General features: G+C 39.5%; 1 protein-coding gene and 1 pseudogene across 2 annotated transcripts in view; one reads left to right on the forward strand and one right to left on the reverse strand.

Annotated features, from left to right (window-relative positions):
* RNF144B (ring finger protein 144B) overlaps nucleotides 1-24,118 on the reverse strand; it is an 87,468-nt gene that overhangs the window by 52,574 nt on the left and 10,776 nt on the right. The window contains exon 2 of one of the 2 annotated variants that reach the window (XM_023209778.3): nucleotides 22,505-22,705. In XM_023209778.3, coding sequence (XP_023065546.1) covers nucleotides 22,505-22,669 — 165 coding nt within the window. In that variant the 5' untranslated portion in view covers nucleotides 22,670-22,705. Of the gene's footprint in view, nucleotides 1-22,504; nucleotides 22,706-24,118 lie in introns of those variants that run through there. The other variant, XM_023209779.1, reaches the window with a different exon arrangement.
* LOC111541172 lies at nucleotides 20,183-20,278 on the forward strand (annotated as a pseudogene).

Genomic DNA, 24,118 nt, shown 5'->3' on the forward strand with positions numbered 1-24,118 from the left:
CCACAGAGGACATCAGAGGACTGATAGGAAAACCTGGCACCAAATGATTAAAGGAAAAAGCACCAAATCAAACAGCAAGTCATACAAGCACAGTTTAAAAGAGACCTTGGTTTGACAGTAGTTGTCCCTCAGCCCTTTTTATTCCAGAAGCCTTCCCTGCCTCACCCCCTGGAGTGGCAGCACACCCAGCCCATCTGCCCTCATAGCATCCTAAGGCCCAGCTCGCACTGTATTTTTCAAACTGGGTGCAAGGGTGTATTATTGGGAACCCAAGAGTTTTTCATGGCAAGATTTTCCCCATTTTATGTTTATTCAATGCTCTTACTAAAAGCATGCCTGGGACCACCTCGGGAAATTCCCTATTTCCACCCAGTGTCCGTGCTAACCCTTGGTCTGTGGTGCCATCCTGCTTTGCCAGGTAGGGGTGCTATCATTGTCACAGGCAAATGAAAAAAAAAGAAGAATCTGGGCCCAGTGAATGCTGAACACATCAAAATTTTTACTGATTCCAGCAGAGAAAGGTGACAAGATCATTGAATTACCACTTAGTCACTGGAACACATAAACTCAGAGCCTAACTGGAAAAAGCAATTTAACCAAAGTTAAACATCACTCATCACATTAATGTTAACTTAAATTTTATTGGTCTGTAATTTTATTTTATATATATATATACACACACACACACACACGTGTGTGTGTATATATATATTTGAGATGGGGTCTCACTCTGTCACCCAGGCTGGAGTGAAGTAGTGCAATCTCTGCCTCTTGGAGTCAAGCGATCCTCCCATCTCAGCCTCTAGCTGGGACCACAGGTATGCACCACCATGCCAGGCTATTTTGTATTTGGGGTAGAGACAGGGTTTTGCCATGTTACTCAGGCTGGTCTCGAACTCCTGAGCTCAAGTGATCTGTCTACCTCAGCCTCCCACAGTGCTAAGATTTCAGGCATGAGCCACTACACCTGGCCTTATCGGTCTGTAATTTTAATCAATATTCAGTTTGTATATTTATTGTGGTATTCTTATTCTTTAAGAGATATATGCCTAAATATGCTTATTTAGTACCTTGTATCATGTTTGTATAAGTTTTGGTAAGACTCTAATAAAGGAAATTTTAAAATAGTTTGATATTAAGTTCCAATTCTTTTCCCCTTCAAAAGGAAGCCACATAAAATCACCAAAAGGAGGGAGAATGGAATGATTCTCAATAGCAGGGAGGCTGGTGGTATTGCCTTCTCACTTGGGGACATACTAGAATATCAGACTATCCAGAAGGAGTTTTATAAATTATTCAACCTCCCCCCTCCCCAAATTCTCCAGAAGACTTGGTTTTTCTCCTCTACTTGCCAACCTTTCTATGATGACCGTAGGTAACACCAGATGTTTATTGTACACATGAGCAATGTAGTGCCCAGCATGCTGCATTGCAAATGACTATCAATTTGCCTGCCTCCTCTATAGCCTAGAAGCTCCTTCAGGATCTAGATTATATATGCTCCTCTTCGTGTTCCCTACAAGCATCTAATCAATCACAGGACCTGGCACGTAGTAAACACTCAGGCTTCTCTGGGAGCTGGAAGCCTGAATTGAGCACTTACTGGTTGAGTATCCCTAATCTGAAAATCCAAAATCGGAAATGCTCCAAAATACAAAACTTTTTAAGCACCAATATGGTGCTCAAAGGAAATGCTTATTGGAGGATTTTGGACTTCAGATTTTTAGATTAGAGATGGTAGACCAGTAAGTATAATGCAAATATTCAAAAAAAAAAAAAAATTCAGAAACCCGAAACACTACTGGTCCTAAGCATTTTGGATAACGGATACTCAGTCTGTGCTCAGCTTTGTGGCCAAGCTCCTTCACCTCTGATAATGAAACATATAAACCCACCCCCACACACATCCATCCTCTGCTCTTCTTTTCTTGACACATAGGACCCAACTCTACTTTTCTGGTTCCCATCTCCTCCTGCCTTTCAGGAAATTAACTTATTCATTATCTGTTTTCTTTCCTATGCCTTGAATTTTGTCCTGTCTAAACTTGAACATGTTCAAAATATCCTAATCAAAGAAAAGTCATAATAAACCAGCAAAGAACAACAGCCCTCCCTTACTCCTCTTCCTGGTTGTATACTGCCTTCATTCCTCAGCTCTTCACAATCAAATGTTTGAAAGAGTTCTCTTCCCTCACTCCTTCACCAATCCCATCCCAACCTCTCCCTACCACTCAACTGAAGTGGCTCTAGGTCATTGAATCCAGTACACATTTCTTCCTTCCCAACCTCTCAACAGCAGTATCACACACAGCCAACCATTCCCACCTTCCTGAAATCCTTTTTCCCCTTGTCTTCAGGATTCCATACTCTTCTGGTTTTCATTCTTCCTCTCTAGTCATTCTTTCTCAATCTTCTGCATTTTCCTCAACTAAACTTTTAAATGCTGGAATTTCAGGAAAGGACCTAAACTCTCTTCTTTCTACACTTTCTTCCTGGGTCACCTCATTCACTATATAGAACCAATTGTGCTAGTTCACTGCCTATTTGCTCTGAGGTGAATATATTCCAAAAGGCCAGTGGTTCCCTAGCAGACAGCAGTGCCCACAAAGAAAATGATCTAAGCCTGGTATGTTTTTATAGACAAGAAACACTGGAAGATATGGGACACTACTGGGAAGAGTATCCTTAATAAAAAGCCATAGGCAGGAGGAGGAGGGGTAGATGGACAGAGGATAAGGAACTTCAAAGATAACATCCGCCTGCCTTACTATTCAACTACCTTACTGACAATGTTTCTCAGACTTGAATATTCATCCAAGTTATTTGAGGATCCCATCAAAAATGCAGATTCTGATTCAGTGGATCTTGGGTGGGGTCTGAGGTTTTTCCCTCCTTGTAAGTTCCCAGGTCACGTTGGTGCCGCTGGCACACAAACCACACTTGTAAGTACCAAGACCCAGGTCAAAGATTCTCCACATCAACTGTTCCATAGAATGATCTGGGGAGGTTTCCAGAAGTCCAATGCCCAGGCCATACCACAGACCAATTAATTCAGACTCTCTAAGAGAATGATCCAGGTGTCAGTTTATATTATACATATATAGTATTATTATATATAATATGTAATTATTATATATCTATGTCATGTATGTTTTATTGAGATATAATTCAGATACCTACAATTGAGATAAAATTCATGTAGCCATACAATGCACCCATCTAAAGTGTACAATTCAGTATTTTTAGTATATTCACAGTGTACAACTATCACCAAATTTGATTTTAGAACATTTCATAATCCCAAAAGAAATGCTGTGCCCAATAGTACATGCTCCCAATTTCTCCCCCAGATCCTCCATGCACAGCCCTAGGCAACCACCATTCAACTTTCTGTATGTATAGATTTTCTTACTCTCTACATTTCATATAAATAGAATGATACAATGTGTAATCCTTTGTCAACGGCTTCACTTAGCATAATGTTTTCAAGATTCATACATGTTGTAGCATGTATTGGTACTTCATTTATTTTATTGCTGAATAGTACACCATTGTGTGAATATACCACATTTTGTTTATACTTTCATCAGTTGATGGACATTTGGGTTGTTTCCAGTTGAGTGGCATTACGAATTATGCTGCTATAAGCAAGTTTTCATGTGGACATACATTTTCATTTCTCTTGGATATATACCTAGGAATAGGTATGGTATATGGTAACTCTATCTTTGCCTTTTGAGGAACTGCTAGACGATTTTCCAAAGCAATTGTATCATTTTCCATTCCCACCAGCAGTGTATGAGAGTTTGGACTTCTCTAAATTCTCACCAAAACCTGTTATTTTCTGTCTTTTTTATTATAGCCATCTTAATGTGAAGTCGAATATCATTGTGGTTTTGATTTGCATTGCCCTGTTGGCTAGTGATTTTGAGCATCTTTTCATGTGCCTATTGGTAATTTGTACATCATCTCTGAAGAAGCCTCTACTCAGAACTATCTATACTTTCATCCATTTGTAACTGAGTTATTTGTGCTTTTATTACTGGGTTGTAAGAATTCTTTATATAGTCTAGCTGTATCCCTTATGAGATATGATTTGCAAATATTTCCTCCCATTCTGTGAGTTATCTTTTAACTTTCTTGATGATGCGCATTGAAGCATAAAGGTCTTGAATTTTGACGAAGTCCAATTTATCTTTTTCTTTTGTCGCTTAAGCTTTTGGTGTCACATCTAAGAATGTCTTGCCTAACCCAAGATCATGAAATTTTTTCTTTTTCCTATGTTCTCTTCTTCTAAGAGTTTTATAGTTTTAGCTGTTATATTTAGGTGTATGGTCCACTTTTGTTAATGTTTGCCTGTGGTATGAGGAAGATCACAGACATCTTAATTCTTCATTATTTTTTTGCAAACAGATATCCAGTTGTCCAGCACTATTTGTTGAAAAACATTTCTTTCCTCCTTGAATTGCCTTGGCACCCTTGTTGAAAATCAACTGACAAAAAGTAAGATTTATTTATTTATTTCTGGACTCTCAAATCTATTCCATTTATCTATCTGTCCATCCTCATGACAGTATCACAATGTTTTGATTACTGTCGCTCTGTCATCAGTTTCGAAATCAGGAAGAGAGCTCTCCAACTCTGTTCTTTTTCCAGATTGTTTCACTATTCTAGGTTGCTCAAACTTCCACAGGAATTTTAGGATAAGCTTAGAATTTAGTTGGCATTTTTATGAGAGGTGTGTTGAATCTATAAATTCATTTGGGAAGTACTGCCACCTTAATAAGTCTTCCAATCCATGAAGATGGGATATCTTTTATTTAGTCTTTTAAAATTTCTTTCAAGAGTATTTTGCAGTTTTCAGAGAATTTTGTACTTTGTTAAATTTATCCCTAAATATTTTATTCCTTTTGATATTGTAAATATAATTTTTTTCTTATTAATGCAATTATATTATTTCTTACTAGTATATGGAAATACAATTGATTTTGTACATTGATCTTATATTCTGCCACCTTGTTGAACTGTTATCAATATTTTTAAACTATTGAAGTGATTCCCTTTTGCAACCAAGTCTAAGCACCACTAGTTCAGTACTATCCATGCCCTCCATTCTAATCAGGGAAGATACTTTTATGTCCCTCATCACTCTTTTCTACCCAACTTTTCCATGGAGAATACATGCATTCAGCTAGTTCCAAAAGAAACAGCAAAGGAAGCTTAAGGGGGAAATTATATATGCAAAATGTAAAAACTCTGATTGAGAGCCTTTAAATACTTTAGCCCAAAATAGTGCTGTTACTTTTTCTGGAAGAGATTACTAAGATCCACCTTGTAAGTTTGAGAACAGTCATTCAATATGGGAGATTAAATCTGAACTCCAATCAAAAGTACCTCCAGTTTTCACTAACCAACAGTGATCAAACACGTCTATCTTTATCTCAAGTGATCATGAAATATCTAAATTAAGAAACTCTATGACAGAAATAGCTCTGAAGAGAACCCATTGGAAATGCTGCAGCCCAGTCCAGGCTTCACAAAAAGGCCAAATAAATTTGCTAAAATGGAAGAACATTCCAATCAGAGCAGTGAACCGACACTAGCGTTGGAAAAATCTGCTTCCAATTTGAGTAATTCAATCGCTCGTCCATTAACCTTTCAGAGGAGTTTCCTTTTGTCCACTTGTGCTGCCTTTCTTAACAGAAGGAGGCCCCACTTTTTATACTAGTCTCAAAGAGATCCCTCTGGCCTAGGTGCTATCTTATGACACAGTATGCTCAGAAAAGCAACTGACCATTCCAGGAGAAAGAAAACAAGAAGACTTGCCAAGTTTACATCCTTCTACTTCCTCCAAAGAAACATTAGCCTTCAGAATTGTAAGCCCTCAGCTGACACCAAAGCCTTAGCACACAGACCCAGCACAGGCAGTGAGAATAAGCATACCACAGATTCAGTATAGCCAGATTCCACTGAATTCATTTGCCACTTCATTCTTCCTCCTACTGTTAGAGTCTCTGCTTGAACTGTTAGCACTTCTGAATCTCTAAAAGGTGCACTTAAGGTCTCAGCAACACAGAAAAAAAAAAAAAAAAAAAAAAAAAAAACCTCAAATTAGTAAAAGGTTCAAGAAACCTCTTCGACCATGAGGTATGGCTATGCTAGTCACCTGAATAAAATATAACCATTCAACCCAATCTAAGCAAACACAGTGAGTACTCACATTCCACTAGAGAATGCCGAATGAATATTAAACTACACCATGCAAAGGACAGCAGGCTAAATAGAAGGAGAGATGTGTGATAAAGCAAGCAAAAAGTTAATGTTAGAATCCGCTATGATTTCAATGATGGTGTCCCCTTCAAAATTTATGTTAAAACTGAACTCCCATGGGAGGTGATTAAGTCACAAAGACTCCACTCTCATGAATGGAATTAGCACCCTTATAAAAGGGCTCAAGGTTAAAGGGAGTGCTCTCTTGCCCTTCCATCTCTTCTGTCATGTGAGGACACAGAATTTCTCCCCTCCAGAGGAAGCAACAGCGAGGCGCCATCTTGGAAGCAGAGAGCATCCCTCACCAGACACCAATCCTGCCAGCACCTTGATCTTGGACTTTCTAGCCTTCAGAACTATGAGAAGTGGATTTCTGTTGTTTATAAATTACCTAGTCTCACATATTTTGTTATATCAACACAAAAGAACTTAGGCAGAACCTAAGAGATAGTTGGTATACGGTCAGCCCCCCATCCTCAGATTTCACATCCATGGATTCAACCAACCACGGATAGAAAATGTATTTTTAAAAACATAATAAGAAATACACAAAAATACAGTAGAAAAACCATTTATATGGATTTACATTGTATTAGATATTGTAAGTTACCTAGAGATGATTTAAAGTATATGGGAGGATGTACACAGGTTACATGCAAATACTACACCATTCTTTATGAGAGACTTGAGCATTCATGAATTTGGGTATCTTTGAGGTGAGCAGTAGGAAGGGGCTTGGAATCAATATCCTGAAGCTACCAAGGGATAACTCTATAGGTATTTGTGGTAAAAATCTTTTATCTTGTTTTATAACAAACTGTTGTATATTTTTTTCATATTTTTAAAAGATTTTGTTTTTTCACCTTCAAGAATAGAAACAGGATGTTGTACAATTTTTTAAAACTAAAAGCAAAATATAAAATTTATACCATTCATCAAACCTCAGATTTTCATACTGCTTAAAAGCAGAAATGCTATATTTTAAATAAAATCTGTCTCAGTATTTAAACCAGAGTTTGAATAAATTATAATGAAATAATGTCTTAATTAAAGCTAATCATAAATATATATATATCTACTATGTATCTATATAAATGATAACATTTTAAAATAAAACTAGTGGTAGCAATATTAATAACTACCTGAATGTTTGAAATTTTAAAAGAATATTAACATTGTATAAGTGACAAAATAAAGCTAACTCATCACCAGCACTTTTTTCTACAGGATATAACCTACAAAGCTAGCATGCAAAATAGCACATATTAATGACCCAAAAGTTGGGAAAGAGTGACGCTTTACAGTTTCCTCAAGAAGATATTGTTTCTATACATGGAATGATAGGAACAAGGGACATCAGTTAAGAATAGACCTAACCCTTAAACTTCCTCTTTAGCTACATTACAAAAGAGAATCTCTTAGATTTAAGAGAACTGAACTCTGAAAAAGTAGACAAGATTTCTAATAGGTTGGTTTTTTGAAATCTCATTTTATTCAAAATCATTTTGAAATAATTACATGCAATAAGTCCATAGCAAAATTAGAATCTTTCTAATTATAATTTACATTGCATCAAGACTGTGACTATTCCTTATCTCATAATATTCCCCTGAGGATTTACCCTGCAAAACCTGGAATTTTTTAAAAACATTTTCTAAAAAGCAAGTTTTTAGAAGTCAAGGGGCTTCATAATGAGGGGGCTTTTCATATTAAATGCTATAATTTGAACCAGTCTTCCTTTTCTGAAGGTTATCAACACCATAAATCATAAGATAAAGTTTTTCAAAGGCTAGACATCATTCCATATTAAAACAATCTTTAATTAATACACTACCTAGAGAAAGCAGATGTTAAGCTATAATTTTTTTTTTCCATTTGCAGAAAAGGTCTCTGTGCTCTGCAGTAACCCACGCATTAAACACCCTCAACACAGAGGAATCACTTGGAAACAACTGTCAGACTGAGGTCCTCTTAAAAACACCAGTAACTTCCACAGACACAATGCGCCTGGAGGGTGGGAGAACATCAGTCATTGAGGCAGAAGGCCTGGACTTGAACCTTGACTTCAGTTTTAACATCTGAAAATATGCTAAATGCACTGGGAATTTCCAGTTGTGTAAATCAGACCTCTGAATGTCTCGGCCTTGGTTTCCTCAAATAACTTACCCGAAATCACACAGTGGAAAGTTCATAGAACACTCATGTTCATGCTCAATTTCTAATCTGAGGCCATGGCCACCACTATATTCTGATTACATACTTTCTGTTCTCCGAAAAACTCCCTGGATTTTTTAAACCAGTCGTTCTTTACATTTGTTTTGTACTGATTAAACTTTTATGTACATAAAATCAGTAGCCAGTTGTCAATTTTGCATCATATAGGACATTGTCAAGCTTTAGACATTTCAGGTTAAGATCACAAAAGCCTTATATGAGCTTTCATCCACTTTCATGCTAACAAAAAAAAAATTTAGGGACCACATACTATGTGCTAGGCCATACATTATATATTTTCACAGAGATTGTTTTTATTTCCTCCAAATGAAGCTATGGTGCAGGAATTAACATTATAGATCCTGGGCAAATTATTTAACTCTGAATTGGTTTCTTTATCTGTAAACTGGAAGAGTAAATGGGGAAAAAAATAGTGCCCTTGCATATTACATATTATATGAAAGGCACTCAAATGAGCTTGCTTTTCCTTCCTTAATTTTTTTTAAACAGATGAATAAACTCAGGTTTAAGCAGATTGAAAAAACACCCTACATTCATGTAGTACATACCTCACACATATTTTCCAGAAGAGTCAAACCAAAAAGACCTCCTTACTGTGGGTGGGAAACGATTCAAAACCACCGAGGCTTTCAGTTAACACAGAGCCATGTATTTCCTTGGAAATGAGGCACTGTGTCTCACCTGATTCCAAGGGGTACACTGCATATCTGGAATCTACATAGATAAGTCTTATATAACCAGTCTTTAATGAACTGAAATATACAGATGGGATTTTTAAAAAACTGAATTTTCTAGTTAACTCACCACCCTTTTTCAACTTGCCTAAATTTTTTAAACCTCCTTTTCCTACTTAGTAACATTTTGTCACTGGACATGATTTTTTTTTTTTTGTGATGAGGCATCTCCCACAGTCTGAACACCAATATTTTTTCATTCATTCATGTCTTTTATGTGTAATATACTTTTCTAGATATGGCCCATTTTTTTCTAACTTGATTACTATTGATACCAACGTATAAAATCAGTTGCAACTATACTGGCACTGAACATACTGTATGTTTTTTAAAGATAGATTCATGAGATGAGCTTCTCTTACAACAATTTGCTTCCTCCTAAAAAGAGGAAGTACGGATTAAACAATGAGATATGTTCTTTCCACATACCGGATTAGAGAAGGTGAAAAGTTTGAAAATACCCAGTGTCAAAAGAGAGGCCTCTGTTCCTACTCTGTGGGTGGAGTTGCTAGGCTGGTACAACAGTTTGGAATAGTAATTTGGTAACACATATTGATTTAAAATGTACATCTATTTTGGTTAGGCAATTCTATTTCTAAAAAGTTATCCTAAGGACAGGTATTTTCACATTTATATAAGTTAAAAAATGTATTCGTAATAGCAAAAACTGGAAACAACCTTAAAATCCATTATTTAGGAGGGGCCCGGTTAAATAAATTTTCATACAACCATATCATAGAACACTATACAATACTTAAAAAGGAAGGTTGGTCTGTATATTTTTGCACAGAAACTTGTCCACAATGTACTATGTTTGTAAAACTCAAGTTAAAGAAAAGTATCCGTAGGTAAAGATCCCATTTCTCTATTAAGTGATGTGCATAAGTACACAGGGAAAGAGTCTGGAAGAAAGTACAGGTGGACCAGGCACGGTGGCTCACGTCTGTAATCCCAGCACTTTGAGAGGCTGAGGCGGGCAGATCACCAGAGGTCAGGAGTTCAAGACCAGCCTGGCCAAACCCCGCTCTACTAAAAATACAAAATTTAGTTGGGCGTGGTGGCGCATGCTTGTAATCCCAGCTACTTGGGAGGCTGAGGCAGAAGAATCACTTGAACCCAGGAGGCAGCGGTTGCAATGAGCCGAGATCACACCACTGTACTCCAGCCTGGGCGACAGAGCAAAACTCCGTCTCAAAAAAAAAAAAAAAAAAAAAAAAGTATAGGTGAGTCATCACGCACACACTTTTTGAGGTTTTTGGTTTATTTTTAAATTAGCATGCGTTACATTTATAATTAAAAATTATCTTCAATTTAAAAAACCGAGAGAGCCCTGAAACATGATATTTTGTACTTTTGGGGTCCTATTTCTTCTGTGAGTACTAGCCATGACTTTTAAAAATGCACTTTCACTGGGCACAGTGGCTCACGTCCATAATCCCAGCACTTTGGGAGGCCAAGGCGGGCAGATCACGCAGTCAGGAGATCAAGACCATCCTGGCTAACATAGTGAAACCCCACCTCTACTAAAAAATATAAAAATTCCCCGGGCGTGGTGGCAGGCACCTGTAGTCCCAGCTACTCAGGAGGCTGAGGCAGGAGAATTGCTTGAACCCAGGAGGCAGAGGTTGCAGTGAACCGAGATCACGCCACTGCACTCCAGCCTGGCAACAGAATGAGACTCTGTCTCAAAAAAAAAGAAAAGAAATCTGATAGTATCCCAAAAGGATAGGAAAAAAGAGAAATTGGGGCATAAAAATAATTTAAATACTCCAGACATCAAAACTGCAGTCTGCCATACACATGTATCCTAAGGTGATAAGGACGTTGTTCTCTGAGCTGTTTCAGCCTACCACGCTTCCCTCCTCCTGCTCTGGTCTGGTCCACTTTCAGTCCATTCTCTACCCTGTACCGACGCTATTCTCCCTATCTCATTACCAAACAAAGCTTTCCAGTGGCTCCATCATGTTTTTTGAACACAGCATACCAGGCCCTCCGTCTGGTCTCTTCTTGCCTCTCCGGCCTCCTGCCTGAGCACACCCACACTTCCAACAACGTATCCCAGGAACATCTTCCGGGTTGGTTCCTCAGCAGGCACTCTTCCCTGATTCTGCGTTCTCACATGTGGTTGGCCTCTTTTCCCTGGAGTACTGTTCTCACCCACAGCCCATCAACAATGCCATCAAGCAATCCCTATTATCTTTCAGTCTCAGCCCTTAGGAAACCTAAGACCTCTCGGAGTCTCCTGTATGCTTTATTATAACACACTGTACTTCCTTTATCAGAGGGTCTACTGCCCACATAACAGCAAGGCTGGTTATGTCTGATGATTGCCACTTGCTCCACAATTAATACCATGCCTGGTACACACTAGTACCAAATGGATCAGTAGAGCCTGGAAAAAGATGGAATACTGGAATAAGAGTGCAACTTCAAAAGAATAAATACATAAACTTTGGTGACTTAGTGGTGACAGCGGAAAAGTTATCTCATCAGAAACCAACTTTTGCCTGTTCTCTGGTCATGATTTGCATGTTTGGCCAGCCCATTACATTCTGATATGTGGTTTGAAGAATTAAACTTCGGCAAAGGCACGCTTAAGGGGTGAAAAAGTCTACACAACATACAAGCACAGATCACTGACCTATCTTTTCATAACTTCCTTTGTAAAAAAGAAATAAAATCCTGTTCCACATTATAACATCACTCCTTACCCCGATACCAAGCCTAAAGTACTTGTTAAGCCTATGATCAAAGTAAAAAAAGTTACGTAGGCCGGGGCACACTGCCTCACGCCTGTAATCCTATCAGTTTGGGAGGACACAGCGGGCAGGTCACTTGAGGTCAGGAGATCAAGACCAGCTTGGCCAACATGGTGAAACCCCATCTCTACTAAAAATACAAAAATTAGCCAGCGTGGTGGCACCTGCCTGTAATCCCAGCTACTCAGGAGGCTGGGGCGGGAGAACTGCATGAACCCAGGAGGCGGAGGTTGCAGTGAGTCAAGATCATGCCATTGCATTCCAGCCTGGGGGACAAGAGCAAAACTCCATCTCAAAAAAGAAAAAAAAAAGTTATGCAAGTGAAGCTTGTCCCAAAGGAATTCTGTCAACCCGAGAGGGTGGGGGAGGGCATAAGTTACTATTTCTTAATAGACCTATGGCAAGAAGGTAAAATATATTAAAGTATGTTCAAAGAGATCTATCCAGAAAAAGAAGAGTTTTCCAAGGTCTTTTTTTTTTTTTTTTTTTTTTTTTTTTTGAGAGTCTCACTCAGGTGCCCACGCTGAAGTGCTGTGGCAAGATCTCAGCTCACTGCAACCTCCACCTCCCAGGTTCGAGCACTTCTCGTGCCTCAGCCTCCCAAATAGCTGGCAGCCACCGTGCCTGGCAAATTATTGTATTTTTAGTAGAGATAGGGTCTCACCATGTTGGCCAGGCTGGTCTTGAATTCCTGGCCTCAAATGATCTGCCCGCCTCGGCTTCCCAAAGTGCATGAGCCACCACACCTGGCCAAACTTCCCAGTTTCTATATAGAATTATGTAAATATCCTAATAAAGCAGGAATGTAACACACTTAAGGAATATATCATACTTTATTAGTTAACTTAGAGGCAATGGGATGAAAGGCAGACCCTGTAAAAGTCATGAAATGCTCATTTTGCAGAGAAAAAAAGGAAACACTTTTCCGGACTATATAAGTAGAGGCATTACCAGAAGAAAAATAATAATTCACAGATTTGTGTCTTCAACTGTGTTCCCTAGAAATTGATGCAGGGATGGAGAATCCCATTTAGAAGATTTACGGGGTATACTCTCACCAAAGTCATGCCTATAAGGAAGTAAGGAGGATACAAGTGGGCAGAGGGAGATCCTGACCTGCCATGCAGCTGCAGCCAGGGCCTTATCTGGTCCTACAATCCAACAGGGTACTCTGAAGGTAGGAAGGGCCCTTCGCAGCTGCACCTCATTAAGCTGAAAGGGAAAGACCTTTATATCCCTGTAGCTATCAGTCATTGTTCCATAAGCCAGTCCCTGGGAAATGGGAGGATAGAAACATTGCCCTGAATAGGGATCCAAGTGAATACCACAGTTTCCACGACAGTCATGTTTCCATCCAAAATGGAGTAAGATCATGCTAATTTGGTTACAGGACCTAACTGTAGAAGATAAATGCATATTAAAATAGTAACTAGTAAGATGAATGATGTATCTTCCTTAGCAAACTGAAACCTCCCAAAGGAAAATAATTTGGCTGGTTAAAGTAATTGAGGATTCTCAGCTTACAGAAGAGAAAATGATGAAGAAAAAGAAATTATGGTTTTAGAAAAAGCCCAGGCTGGGTGCAGTGGCTCACACCTGTAATCCCAGCGCTTTGGGAGGCCAAGGCAGGAGGATTACTTGAGGTCATGAGTTTGAGACCAGGCTGGCCAACATGGTGAAACCCCATCTCTACTGAAAATACAAAAATCAGCCAGGCATGGTGGCAGGCACCTATAATCCCAGCTACTTAGGAGGCTGAGGCAGGAGAATCACTGGAACCCAAGAAGCAAAGGTCGCAGTGAGCTGAGATTGCACCACTGCACTCCAGCCTGGGCAACAAAATGAGACTAAAGAAAAGAAAAGAAAAGAAAAAAAAAGAAAAGAAAAGAAAAGAAAAGAAGGAAGGAAGGAAGGAAGGAAGGAAGGAAGGAAGGAAGGAAGGAAGGAAGGAAGGAAGGAAAGGAAGGAAGGAAGGAAGGAAGGAAGGAAGGAAGGAAGGAAGGAAGAAAAATTCCAAACCAAGCCACCATTTTTACAAATGAGGAAATTCTAGAGAAATAATTTGATTCGAATCATAAAGTTATTGACAGAATTGGAACTAGAGGCAGGCCTAATTATCTCACTACTAGAGATAGCTCACTATTTCCTACATTGGACTGAGCACTATAGAATTTTTCATGAGTCATCTGACATTCACCCTCTAAAAAAAAGATAACCTTCATTCAAATAATATGAAGCTAGTGAGTAAAATTAGATTTCAACCAGGAATAGTAAAATTAGATTCTAACCAATTTTATTTTAGAGAGCGGAAGTAACGTTAATAGTTAGAATTCACATAGAAACCAGTTTCAAATGAATGTAGAGCAAAAGATGATTTCAATTTAGAAATTTCCAATAATCGAATAGTCAGTACTATGGTATGTCCCAATCCTGGAAATTATCAGTCAAAAGCTAGATGACCACACTAAAAAGAGCAGAGCTATACATGCTAGTTGTATTCTGGCACTGTACTAAGTAATTTATCTAGATTATCTACTGTAATCTTCTATGTAATCTTAGGAGGTGATTTCTTATCCCTATATTATATTAAAGAAAATGACCCAATAGACTGCCCAAAGACATTACCAGCTACCACCCGCTGGTCCAGGCCACTATCATCTCCGGCCTGGATTATTATGTTTGCCTTCTAAGTAGTCTTCTTGCTTTCACCCTGGCTCCTGTAGTGTATTCTCTATGCATAAAGGTTAATTTTGTGTGTTAAACTGGCCACAGGATGCCTCCTATATGCCTCATTTCTGGGCATGTGTGCGTGAGTGTTTCTGGATAAGATCAGTGAGACAGCTTGGCTCTGTGTCCCCACCCAAATCTCATCTTGAATTATAATCCCCAGGTGTTGAGGGAGGGACCTGGTGGGAGGTGACTGGATTATAGGGGCAGTATTCCCCATGCTGTTCCCATGATAGTGAATTCTCACGAGATCTGGTTATTTGTTAAGTGTGGTGCTCTCTTTCTCGCCTGCTACTATGTAAGATGTGGCTGCTTCCCCTTCTGCCAAGATTGTTCAATTTCCTGAGGCCTCCCCATGAACTGTGAGTCAATTAAACCTCCTTCCTTTATATATCTCAGGTATTCTTTATAGCAGTGTGAAAACAGACTAATACAATCAGCACTTGCATTGGTAAACTGAGTAAAGCAGTTTACCCTCCCCATTGTGAGCAGGCATCATCCAATCCACTAAGAGCCTAAAAAGAACAAAAAGAGGAAAGAATTCACCTCCCTGCCTGAATGCCTGAGCTGGGACATCAGTTTTCTCCTGCCCTCGGACTGGGACTTATACCATTTGCTCTCCTAGTTCTCAAGCCTTCAAACTTGGACTGGAAATACACCACTGGTTCTCCTGGGTCTCCAGCTTGCAGAGAGCAGATTACAGGACTTAGCCTTCATCTCCTACTACTCCTCCTACACACACACACACACACACACACACACACACACACACACACACACACTTCTCCAGCCACACCAGCCTCTTTGATACACCAAGCACACTCCCAACTTAAGACCTCCATACTGCTTCCCTCTGGCAACAACCCTCTTCTCCCAGATATTTTTATGGCTTGTTCCCCATTTCCTTCAAGTCTTTGTTCAAATAATACCTTATCACTGAGACTTCCCTGATCATCTAACAAAGTAGAAGCCCCCCTTCCCCACAGCACTCCCAACCCCCTCACCCTATTTTTTCATAGCACATACCATCACCTGATTTCTGTATTTACTTGTTAGCATCTATGTCACATACTAAAATTTGAGTTATTTGAAAACCAGGCCTTAATCTGATTGTTCACCACTATATTCAAACCATCAGAACTATGTAAGACACAGCAAATATTTGTTGAATAAATAAAGCCTAAGCTACCAAACTTGAGACCCATTCTCTTAAATGCCAAACCATACTGGCATCCCAGTAAAGGACTTCTTTCATTAGGAGGGTGGGGAAACTAGAAGATCTAAGGTCACTTCCAATTCTAGGACTATGATGCTATGACAAAGACATTAGGGCCTTAATAGTATGGTTTTCTTCTGCTGTTCTTTCCTCTCTTGCCACATTTTACTACTTCCCTTGAATAAGTAAGTGGTAAGCATTAGGCATGGATGAGATCATAGGTCTAGGAAGCCAGCTCCTCCTTGAGTCATCTCTAATCCATTTCTCATGCTGTTACTGTTTGCTCTTTTTCCACAGATGCCATCTGACCCTGCAGTGGCTCCGTTGTCAGTGGAAAAATATAGTGCCAATAAAATTGGCATTGTATACCTGTGACTTGACCCATAAATACAAAAGTCACCATAGTATTGTCATTAAATCTCTTAATAGATATAAGCAGTGAGTATACTGAAGTTATTTCACAAACAAAGATAAATTCACTGCTGACCATCCCAAGCAAAGTTAAGGGAAAGCATAAAACTAACCTTGTGCTGGGCACGGTGGCTCATGCCTATAATCCCAGCACTTTGGGAGGCCGAGGCAGATGGATCAAGAGGTCAGGAGTTCAAGACCAGCCTGACCTACATGGTGAAATCCCGGCTCTACTAAAAATACAAAAAAAAAAATTAGCCAGGCATAGTGGCACGTGCCTGTAGTCCCAGCTATTCCAGAGGCTGAGGCAGGAGAACCACTTGAACCTGGGAGGCGGAGGTCACAGTGAGCCAAGATCGCACCACTGCACTTCAGCCTGGGCAACAGAGCGAGACTCCGTCTCAAAAATAATAATAATTAAAAAAAGAAAGAAAAAAACTAACCTTGCAAGCAAGCATATTTGGGTACCAGAAACTAACAGAATAATACAGCGCTTTGAACTGGCAGAATTTACTTCAGCCCATTTAATAGCAGTAGAAGACATGGGAATCTGGAGCTGGAGAATTTAAAAGCTTTGGGAAAGGTTGGCAGGTCTCATGACCAGAAGAGGGGACAGAAAATCGTTCTGTGACATTGGCCTTGAGTAAGATCCCTCATTATTTCTGGTGGTTCCAGAGAGTTCTCAATACAAGGTACTTAAAATGATACTAGACTAACATATCAAGCCAACAAGTAATTATATTATTATGTTATTGGAAATAAGCAAGTTCTTAAATATATGGTACTCTGAAACATCCTTTCATCTGAATCTTTTATACCCACCAGAAATGTGCTCATCTATTTACTGTCAAAGCGGTATTGGCGCTTTTTTCCCCTGTAAGTCCTAATTCTAGATATTTAGTTTAAATATTTCAAAGCCACACTTTCAACAAATCCAAAAGAGACATTTCTCTCTATCTTAACTGCTAATCTCTGGGTATCTCAGAATACTAGTGAGGTTGTAATTACCTATGTAACCACTTTTTTATTAAAGGCTAGTGAGGAAGCCAGTTAAATCATTATAGGCTTTCCCTTCTCTGAAATCTTTTTGAAGAACATAACAGCTCAGCACACTGATGGATCTTAGGAAATAAAGGTAGGTATTCTCAATGCCTCCCTCCCTCCATGTTACAGGCAAAGAAACTAAGGTCTAGAGAAGGCAAACAACTTGCCCCAAATCATACACCATCAAATGACAAAGCCTGAACTTTCATCTCCATGTCTTCTCATCTCCATGTCTGCATTCTAACACACTATGGTATACTGCAAGGGAGAAACAGAGGTGGAAATAGGCAAGTGGCATTCCTTTCTCCTAGTGTGGATAACAGTTAGAACCCAGGAAGGATCCATGAGGGATTCATGCTTCACTTGAAAGTTACCAAACTGTGTGCACACACACATTGCAAATCCTCCCAAACTGTAAATGTTTCTACTATGGTTTGGACATGGTTTGTTTGTCCCCACCAAAATTCACATTGAAATTTGATCTCCAATGTGGTAGTGTTGGGAGGTGGGTCCTAGTGGGGGAATGGCTTGGTGCCACTCTCTGGGTAGTGACTGAGTTCTTGCTCTGGTGGGAACGAATTAGTTCTTGAGGGAATGAATTCTTAGTAGTTCCTGCCAGAGTGAGTTGTTATAAAGCCAGGATGGCCCTTGGGTTTTGTCTCTTTGCACATGACCACTTTCCCTTTGACCTTCTCTGCTGTGTTTTGACCTAGCATGAGACCCTCACCAGAAGCCAGTAGATGCCAGCACCACACTTCTCTAACTTCCCACCTGCAAAACTGTGAGCTAAATCAACCTCTTTTCTTTATAAATTACCTAGCCTCTATATTCTGTTATAGTAACACAAAATGGACCAAGACAGTCTCCCAAACCAACTCTGGGCTTTTCTTAAAGGTCACCCGACAGGCCCCAAGGGAAAGAAGGGCTTGGTCTAAAATGTTTTATATTTCCTCTCACTTTTTAAACATTGGAAAATCCATTTGGCTCCAAGAAATGAATAGTAAAAGGAGTTCTAACTACCTAGAGCCAATAGAACGTAATGGAAAAAAAGGCAAGAATATGGCTGGACTTTATTTTCTTTTTGCTTAGCACATCCTGTATTTAATCTGAAAGGTAAATAGGCCATGCCCAACATACCGACTCTTTTCAGGTGAAATTATCTAGGTTATAAAAACAAGCAACAACTGTGTTTTCACTATTCCTTAATTCACGGCTGACAGAAATCACTTCTAAAATAAATCAGAAGCAAATATTGTACATAAGGGAGCAAACCCACCAATTTCCATTACTTTGATAACTGACTTGTGAATTTATTTCGCTTGAATTAACATTGTGTGGCATTATCTGAAAGAACGTGTTGCAAACCCAGAAAAGGAAAGTTAGAATTGTCATATTTGGGTTATTTAAATATACAGGCAAAAGAGAGGAAGGGAGAGACAGATACTCTTTCCATGTCATTAATAGACAAACATCCCTGAGATATTTAACCTTCAAAACAGAGCAAGTAATTATGCTACATCTTTTTTTCTGTAACTCCAAGACATCAACCTCTTTGGTTCTGTAATACAACTCATGTTCTATGACGTCAGTCATGCCAGTAACAACTATGCCCCATTTTTCCTGTATATGCAGCTTCTCTTACTTTATATTACACTTTATTCTCCACATTAAAGCTGAGTAAATAGTCTAGCAGAAACCATCTTCACAGCTAGAACATCCTTTAACAAGAACCTAGATAATATTGATGGTTTATTTGAAACATCTACCACATTCCTTTCCCTGGATGTTATTTAAATCAAGAATTACCTACATGAAATAATTTAAAGCAGTGTTCTTCAGAGCATCGGTTGTGGGCAACAGGTGTTCCACTCAAAAGGGTGGCAGGGTCAAATGGAAATGTTTCATCCTAGAAGCTAAGCAACATCCCCCTGCTTTCCCTCTAACTACAAGATTTCACAGATGCCGGGCGCGGTGGCTCAAGCCTGTAATCCCAGGACTTTGGGAGGCCGAGACGGGCGGATCACGAGGTCAGGAGATCGAGACCATCCTGGCTAACATGGTGAAACCCCGTCTCGACTAAAAAATACAAAAAACTAGCCGGGCGAGGTGGCGGGCGCCTATAGTCCCAGCTACTCAGGAGGCTGAGGCAGGAGAATGGCGTGAACCTGGGAGGCGGAGCTTGCAGTGAGCTGAGATCCGGCCACTGCACTCCAGCCTGGGCGACACAGTGAGACTCCGTCCCAAAAAAAAAAAAAAAAAAAAAAGATTTCACAGAGCCTCTAAAATGCAAATGTGCCTTACATCCCTCCAAGAAAGGAACAGAACATTGTAGTTCCCAAGCTAATTTGACTATGGAACATTTCATTCAAGGATATCTCTGTTTCCCAGAGCTGGTGGTCCATGGAACACACTTGGGGTGGGGGCATCCATTTAAAGGCCAGGTCTCTCTAAAGATAAGGAAATAACTGATTAACATTCAATGGTCAAGTCAAGTATTCCACATCTGTCCCTCTGCATACCCAGAGTATACTGCCCCCTCTTTGGAGCACTGTGAAGGATCCTAGCACCTTCATTGTACACATGAAAAATCAGAGGCCCAAAGAGATTTATCATGTGCCCAATTACACAGCTGAGTTGGGGTACAGCTGGAAGTGGAGTGTGGCAATTCTGGAATAAAAAAAAGCTAGGCTTGCAGCAAAATGGCCAGGGATGCCTCTTACAGAAGACAGAACAATGGCAGAATGTTGTTAAAACTTTATTAAATCCAAGAAAATATACCAGTATAGATCCTTTTGTAGTTCATAAGCGTGATGATTGGTTTCTCACAGTCACGTGAGATATGCAAAACCTTGTTACACAGTAAGCACATTATCCATCTAACATGAAAAGAAAAAATATACACATTACATATACCAGTATATACCAGCATAACATCAAATCTAGCAGGAAGATCATTATATGTGGATACTCCCTGGGGCAGGGGGGTGGTTCTCAGTAAAGCCATTTTAAATATATGGTAGGCACAAGCAATTGGGAGATGTCATCCAATCCTATTTAAAAGTAGAAGTCAGTAGTATGTGGCATATTAAAAAGTTACAAATTTCTTTTTAGTCTCAAAGACACAAAACATTTGACACTGTAATACAGATGCAAAATAAAGTCTGGGAAGTATAAGATACATTTTAAGTCATTTTTTAAAAAAGAAGAAATAAATCTCTAACCAAAAGAAAGTTAGAGTAGTAGTTCAGGCAAGTCTGATTCAAATTACAATTTTACAGACGCTAAGGTAATTATACATTGCTTACTATTTTGGCAGCTCACAGGTAATAGGGTAACAGGATGCCAGGGAAAGTTAAGGTTTCTAGGTGCAAAAAGATCCAAAATTGAGGGATACCAAAAATATTAAGCCATTTGACTCTCTGCTTTTGAGCACTCCCTAACAATGAGGAAGTGTGACTCTAGATGACTGAATAAGCTAACTGTACTAACTCCTACCCTCGAATTGCTGAAAGAGAAATGAGAAGCAGCAATGCTGTTTTGAATCAGGAACTAAAATCTATTGAAACAATAACAGGACAGTGTTAGCTCCCTGTGAAGATGAAATACAACCTTCACCGTGTATTATTTCCCCAGTGTTGACGCACACACTTAAATTCTGCACTATTAAATGTCATAGCAAAAATTGAATTCTTTCAAACAGCAGTAACCCTCAGCAAAATATGTGCATCCTGGTTTTCACCAAATGTTGTTTCTGACTCATTTGTTTCAAGGATTAGCAAGGGTTAGAAAGTCAGAGAAATAATTGTTTTGAAGGACAGCCTTCAGAAACAAAGCAAGACCAAAGGAAACTGAAGTTGCTCTCAGATGACAAGGCCATTTCCTCACTTCCTATAAAGCAACACACACTAACAACAAGAGGAAGGAGAAGCCGCACAAACATTACTCCTCAGCAAAGCCTACTTCTGACCCCTCTACCTAAAACAGCAACATCCTCTCAGCCCTGAACTCCTACAGAATGTTCTTGGATAGAATATAAGCTCCTAAAAGCAAGAAACTTCGCTGGGTTTTGTTTCCTTAACTGATAAATCCTGGTGCCTAGAACCAGTCCTGGGACATGGTTCTTGCTCAATAGGTATTTGTTGATTAAATGAACAATGCTAGTCTCTGTCATCACTGAATCCTACAGGAACTCAGTCTGTTTCCTACCTTTATACCTTAACCAACCAACCTTCGAGGAAAAGTGGCAGTAAAGGTCACAGGTGTTGATACCAGGTCTCACACTAAAAGAGATAAGCCCACTTCTGCAGGTCTATAGGGCTCTCATTAAGTGGAATAAGAAGCATTCAGCATATTGTGAAAATAGAATAAAAGGAGCTATGACAAAGTATAATTTATACCTTGTGTGTTGTAGAAGATGAACAAGTATATGAATGAAAATTCAGTACATAAATTACTACCTGACTTCTCTATCATTTAAAATACCTGGTGAGTTTCTTATAGGTGGTAGTTAACTACAGCATGTTAATTTTTTTTTCTGAGACAGAGTCTCGCTCTATCCCCCAGGCTGGAGTGCAGTGGTGTGATCTTGGCTCACTGCAAGCTCCGCCTCCCGGGTTCACACCATTCTCCTGCCTCAGCCTCCTGCGTAGCTGGGACTATAGGCGCCCACCACCACGCCTGGTTAATTTTTTTGTGTTTTTAGTAGAGACGGGGTTTCACCGTGTTAGCCAGGATGGTCTTGATCTTCTGACCTTGTGATCTGCCCACCTCAGCCTCTCAAAGTGCTGGCATTACAGATGTGAGGCACCACGTCCAGCCACCATGTTAAAATTTTTCTATTCTATTCCATAGTTTGAACCTTAACAGAAAGACTATTTATTCAACCAATAATTAAATTTCAAACATACATTATACTTAGCTAAAACAAGTAAACCCAGGATTTACCATTTAAGATACTATTTGGAAATAGATTCAAAGATGAAATGCTTTCCAAAGCAGGATCAGATTGTAGCAAACTTTGGCTTCTCTGTAAACCACAGAAATATATCCTACTTTTATAATTTTTCCCTTTGTATTTTCTCATAGTGAAAGCATCAAGGAAAACTTACAGCTGTGCAAAAGATGCACCGGCATTCCTGGAGTGTGGTCATCTTGTCCACAGACTGCTCACACAGGCAGAGTTTGCAAGTGATGAGGGGGGCCGGAGCCAGATCTCCAGGAGTGGGATTTTCAGCAGTCATGGCGAGATAGTGGAGCCTACCAGCTGAGCCCATCAGCCTGTCTTCAGCGTTCTTCAGTCACCTCAATCCCTATAGAAAGGTCCAAAGCAGAAAATTTATATGGATTGACAAAGCTATTGTTTAGCCAACACATCTGGAGGTCAGTTAATCAAATTCTCACCCTCAGTTATCCTGAAACTTACAGCTAATGCACTTTTGGGAACCACAGGCTAGAGAGTGGTTTGCCTACCTCAGCAAGGTGTCCCTGAAGTCCTGAAATTTAAGCTGACTTCACTGTTCCGATTCATATCATATGAGCTATGGAAATTAAAAGATCACTAAGGTGGGGTGAGAATGGGGAGATGTTGGTCAAGCTTACAAAGTTTCATTTAGATGAGATGAATAAGTTCTGGGAAGCTCTCATACAGCATGGTGACCAGAGTTAGTAATAATACACTGTAATGGCCAAGAGGAGATTTTAAATGATCTCCCCACACATACACAGACAAAACAATGTGAAGTGATGATGTTCATTAGCTTGATTTAAGCATTTCACAAAGTATACATATAGCAAAACATCACACTGTATACTGCAAATGTAACTTGTCAGTTATACCTTAATAAAGGTGGGCGGCGGGAAATATCACTATGAGCAAACATATTTAGGAGTTGCATCACGACAATCAATTCAACAGACTCAAAAAGTACTTAAAAATAGAATGTCATTCAAAAAGTTAAACAAAGAGGTAACATATGATCCAGAAATTCCACTTCTGGGTATATATCCAAAAGAACTGAAAGCAGGGTCTCAAAGAGAAATTTGTACACCCATGTTCATAGCAACATTATTCATAATAGCCAAACAGTGGAGGTGATCCAAGTGTCCATCAACAGAAGAAAGGCTGGGCGCAGTGGCTCACGCCTGTAATCCCAGCACTGTGGGAGGCCAAGGCAGGTGAATCACTTGAAGTCAGGAGTTCAAGACCAGCCTGGCCAACATGGTGAAACCTTGTCTCTACTAAAAATACAAAATTACAAAAAATACAAAAATACAAGGCACAGTGGCACATCTGTAATCCCAGCTATGCAGGACGCTGAGGTGGGAGAATCACTTGAACCCAGGAGGCAGAGGTTGCAATCTTGACTCCAAGATTGCGCCACCGCCCTCCAGCCTGGGTGACAGTATGAAACTTCATCTCAAAAAATAAAACAAAAGACAGAACAACAAACAAAATGTGGTATATACATACATACAATGGAATAAAAGGAAATAAAATTCTGACACATGCTACAACATGGATGAACCTTGAAGACATCACCTAACTGAAATAAACCAGACAGAAAATCAAATATTATATGATTCCTCTTAAATGAGGTACCTAGAGTAGTCAAATTCTGAGAGACAAAAAGTAGAATAGAGATTACCAGTGACCAGTAGGAGGGGGAAATGAAGAGTTACTCTTTGTGGGGTTTTCCTCCTAGAGACAGGGTCTCTCTCTGTTG

Source organism: Piliocolobus tephrosceles, chromosome 5 (assembly GCF_002776525.5).
Source record: "Piliocolobus tephrosceles isolate RC106 chromosome 5, ASM277652v3, whole genome shotgun sequence".
Taxonomy (NCBI): Eukaryota; Metazoa; Chordata; class Mammalia; order Primates; family Cercopithecidae; genus Piliocolobus; species Piliocolobus tephrosceles.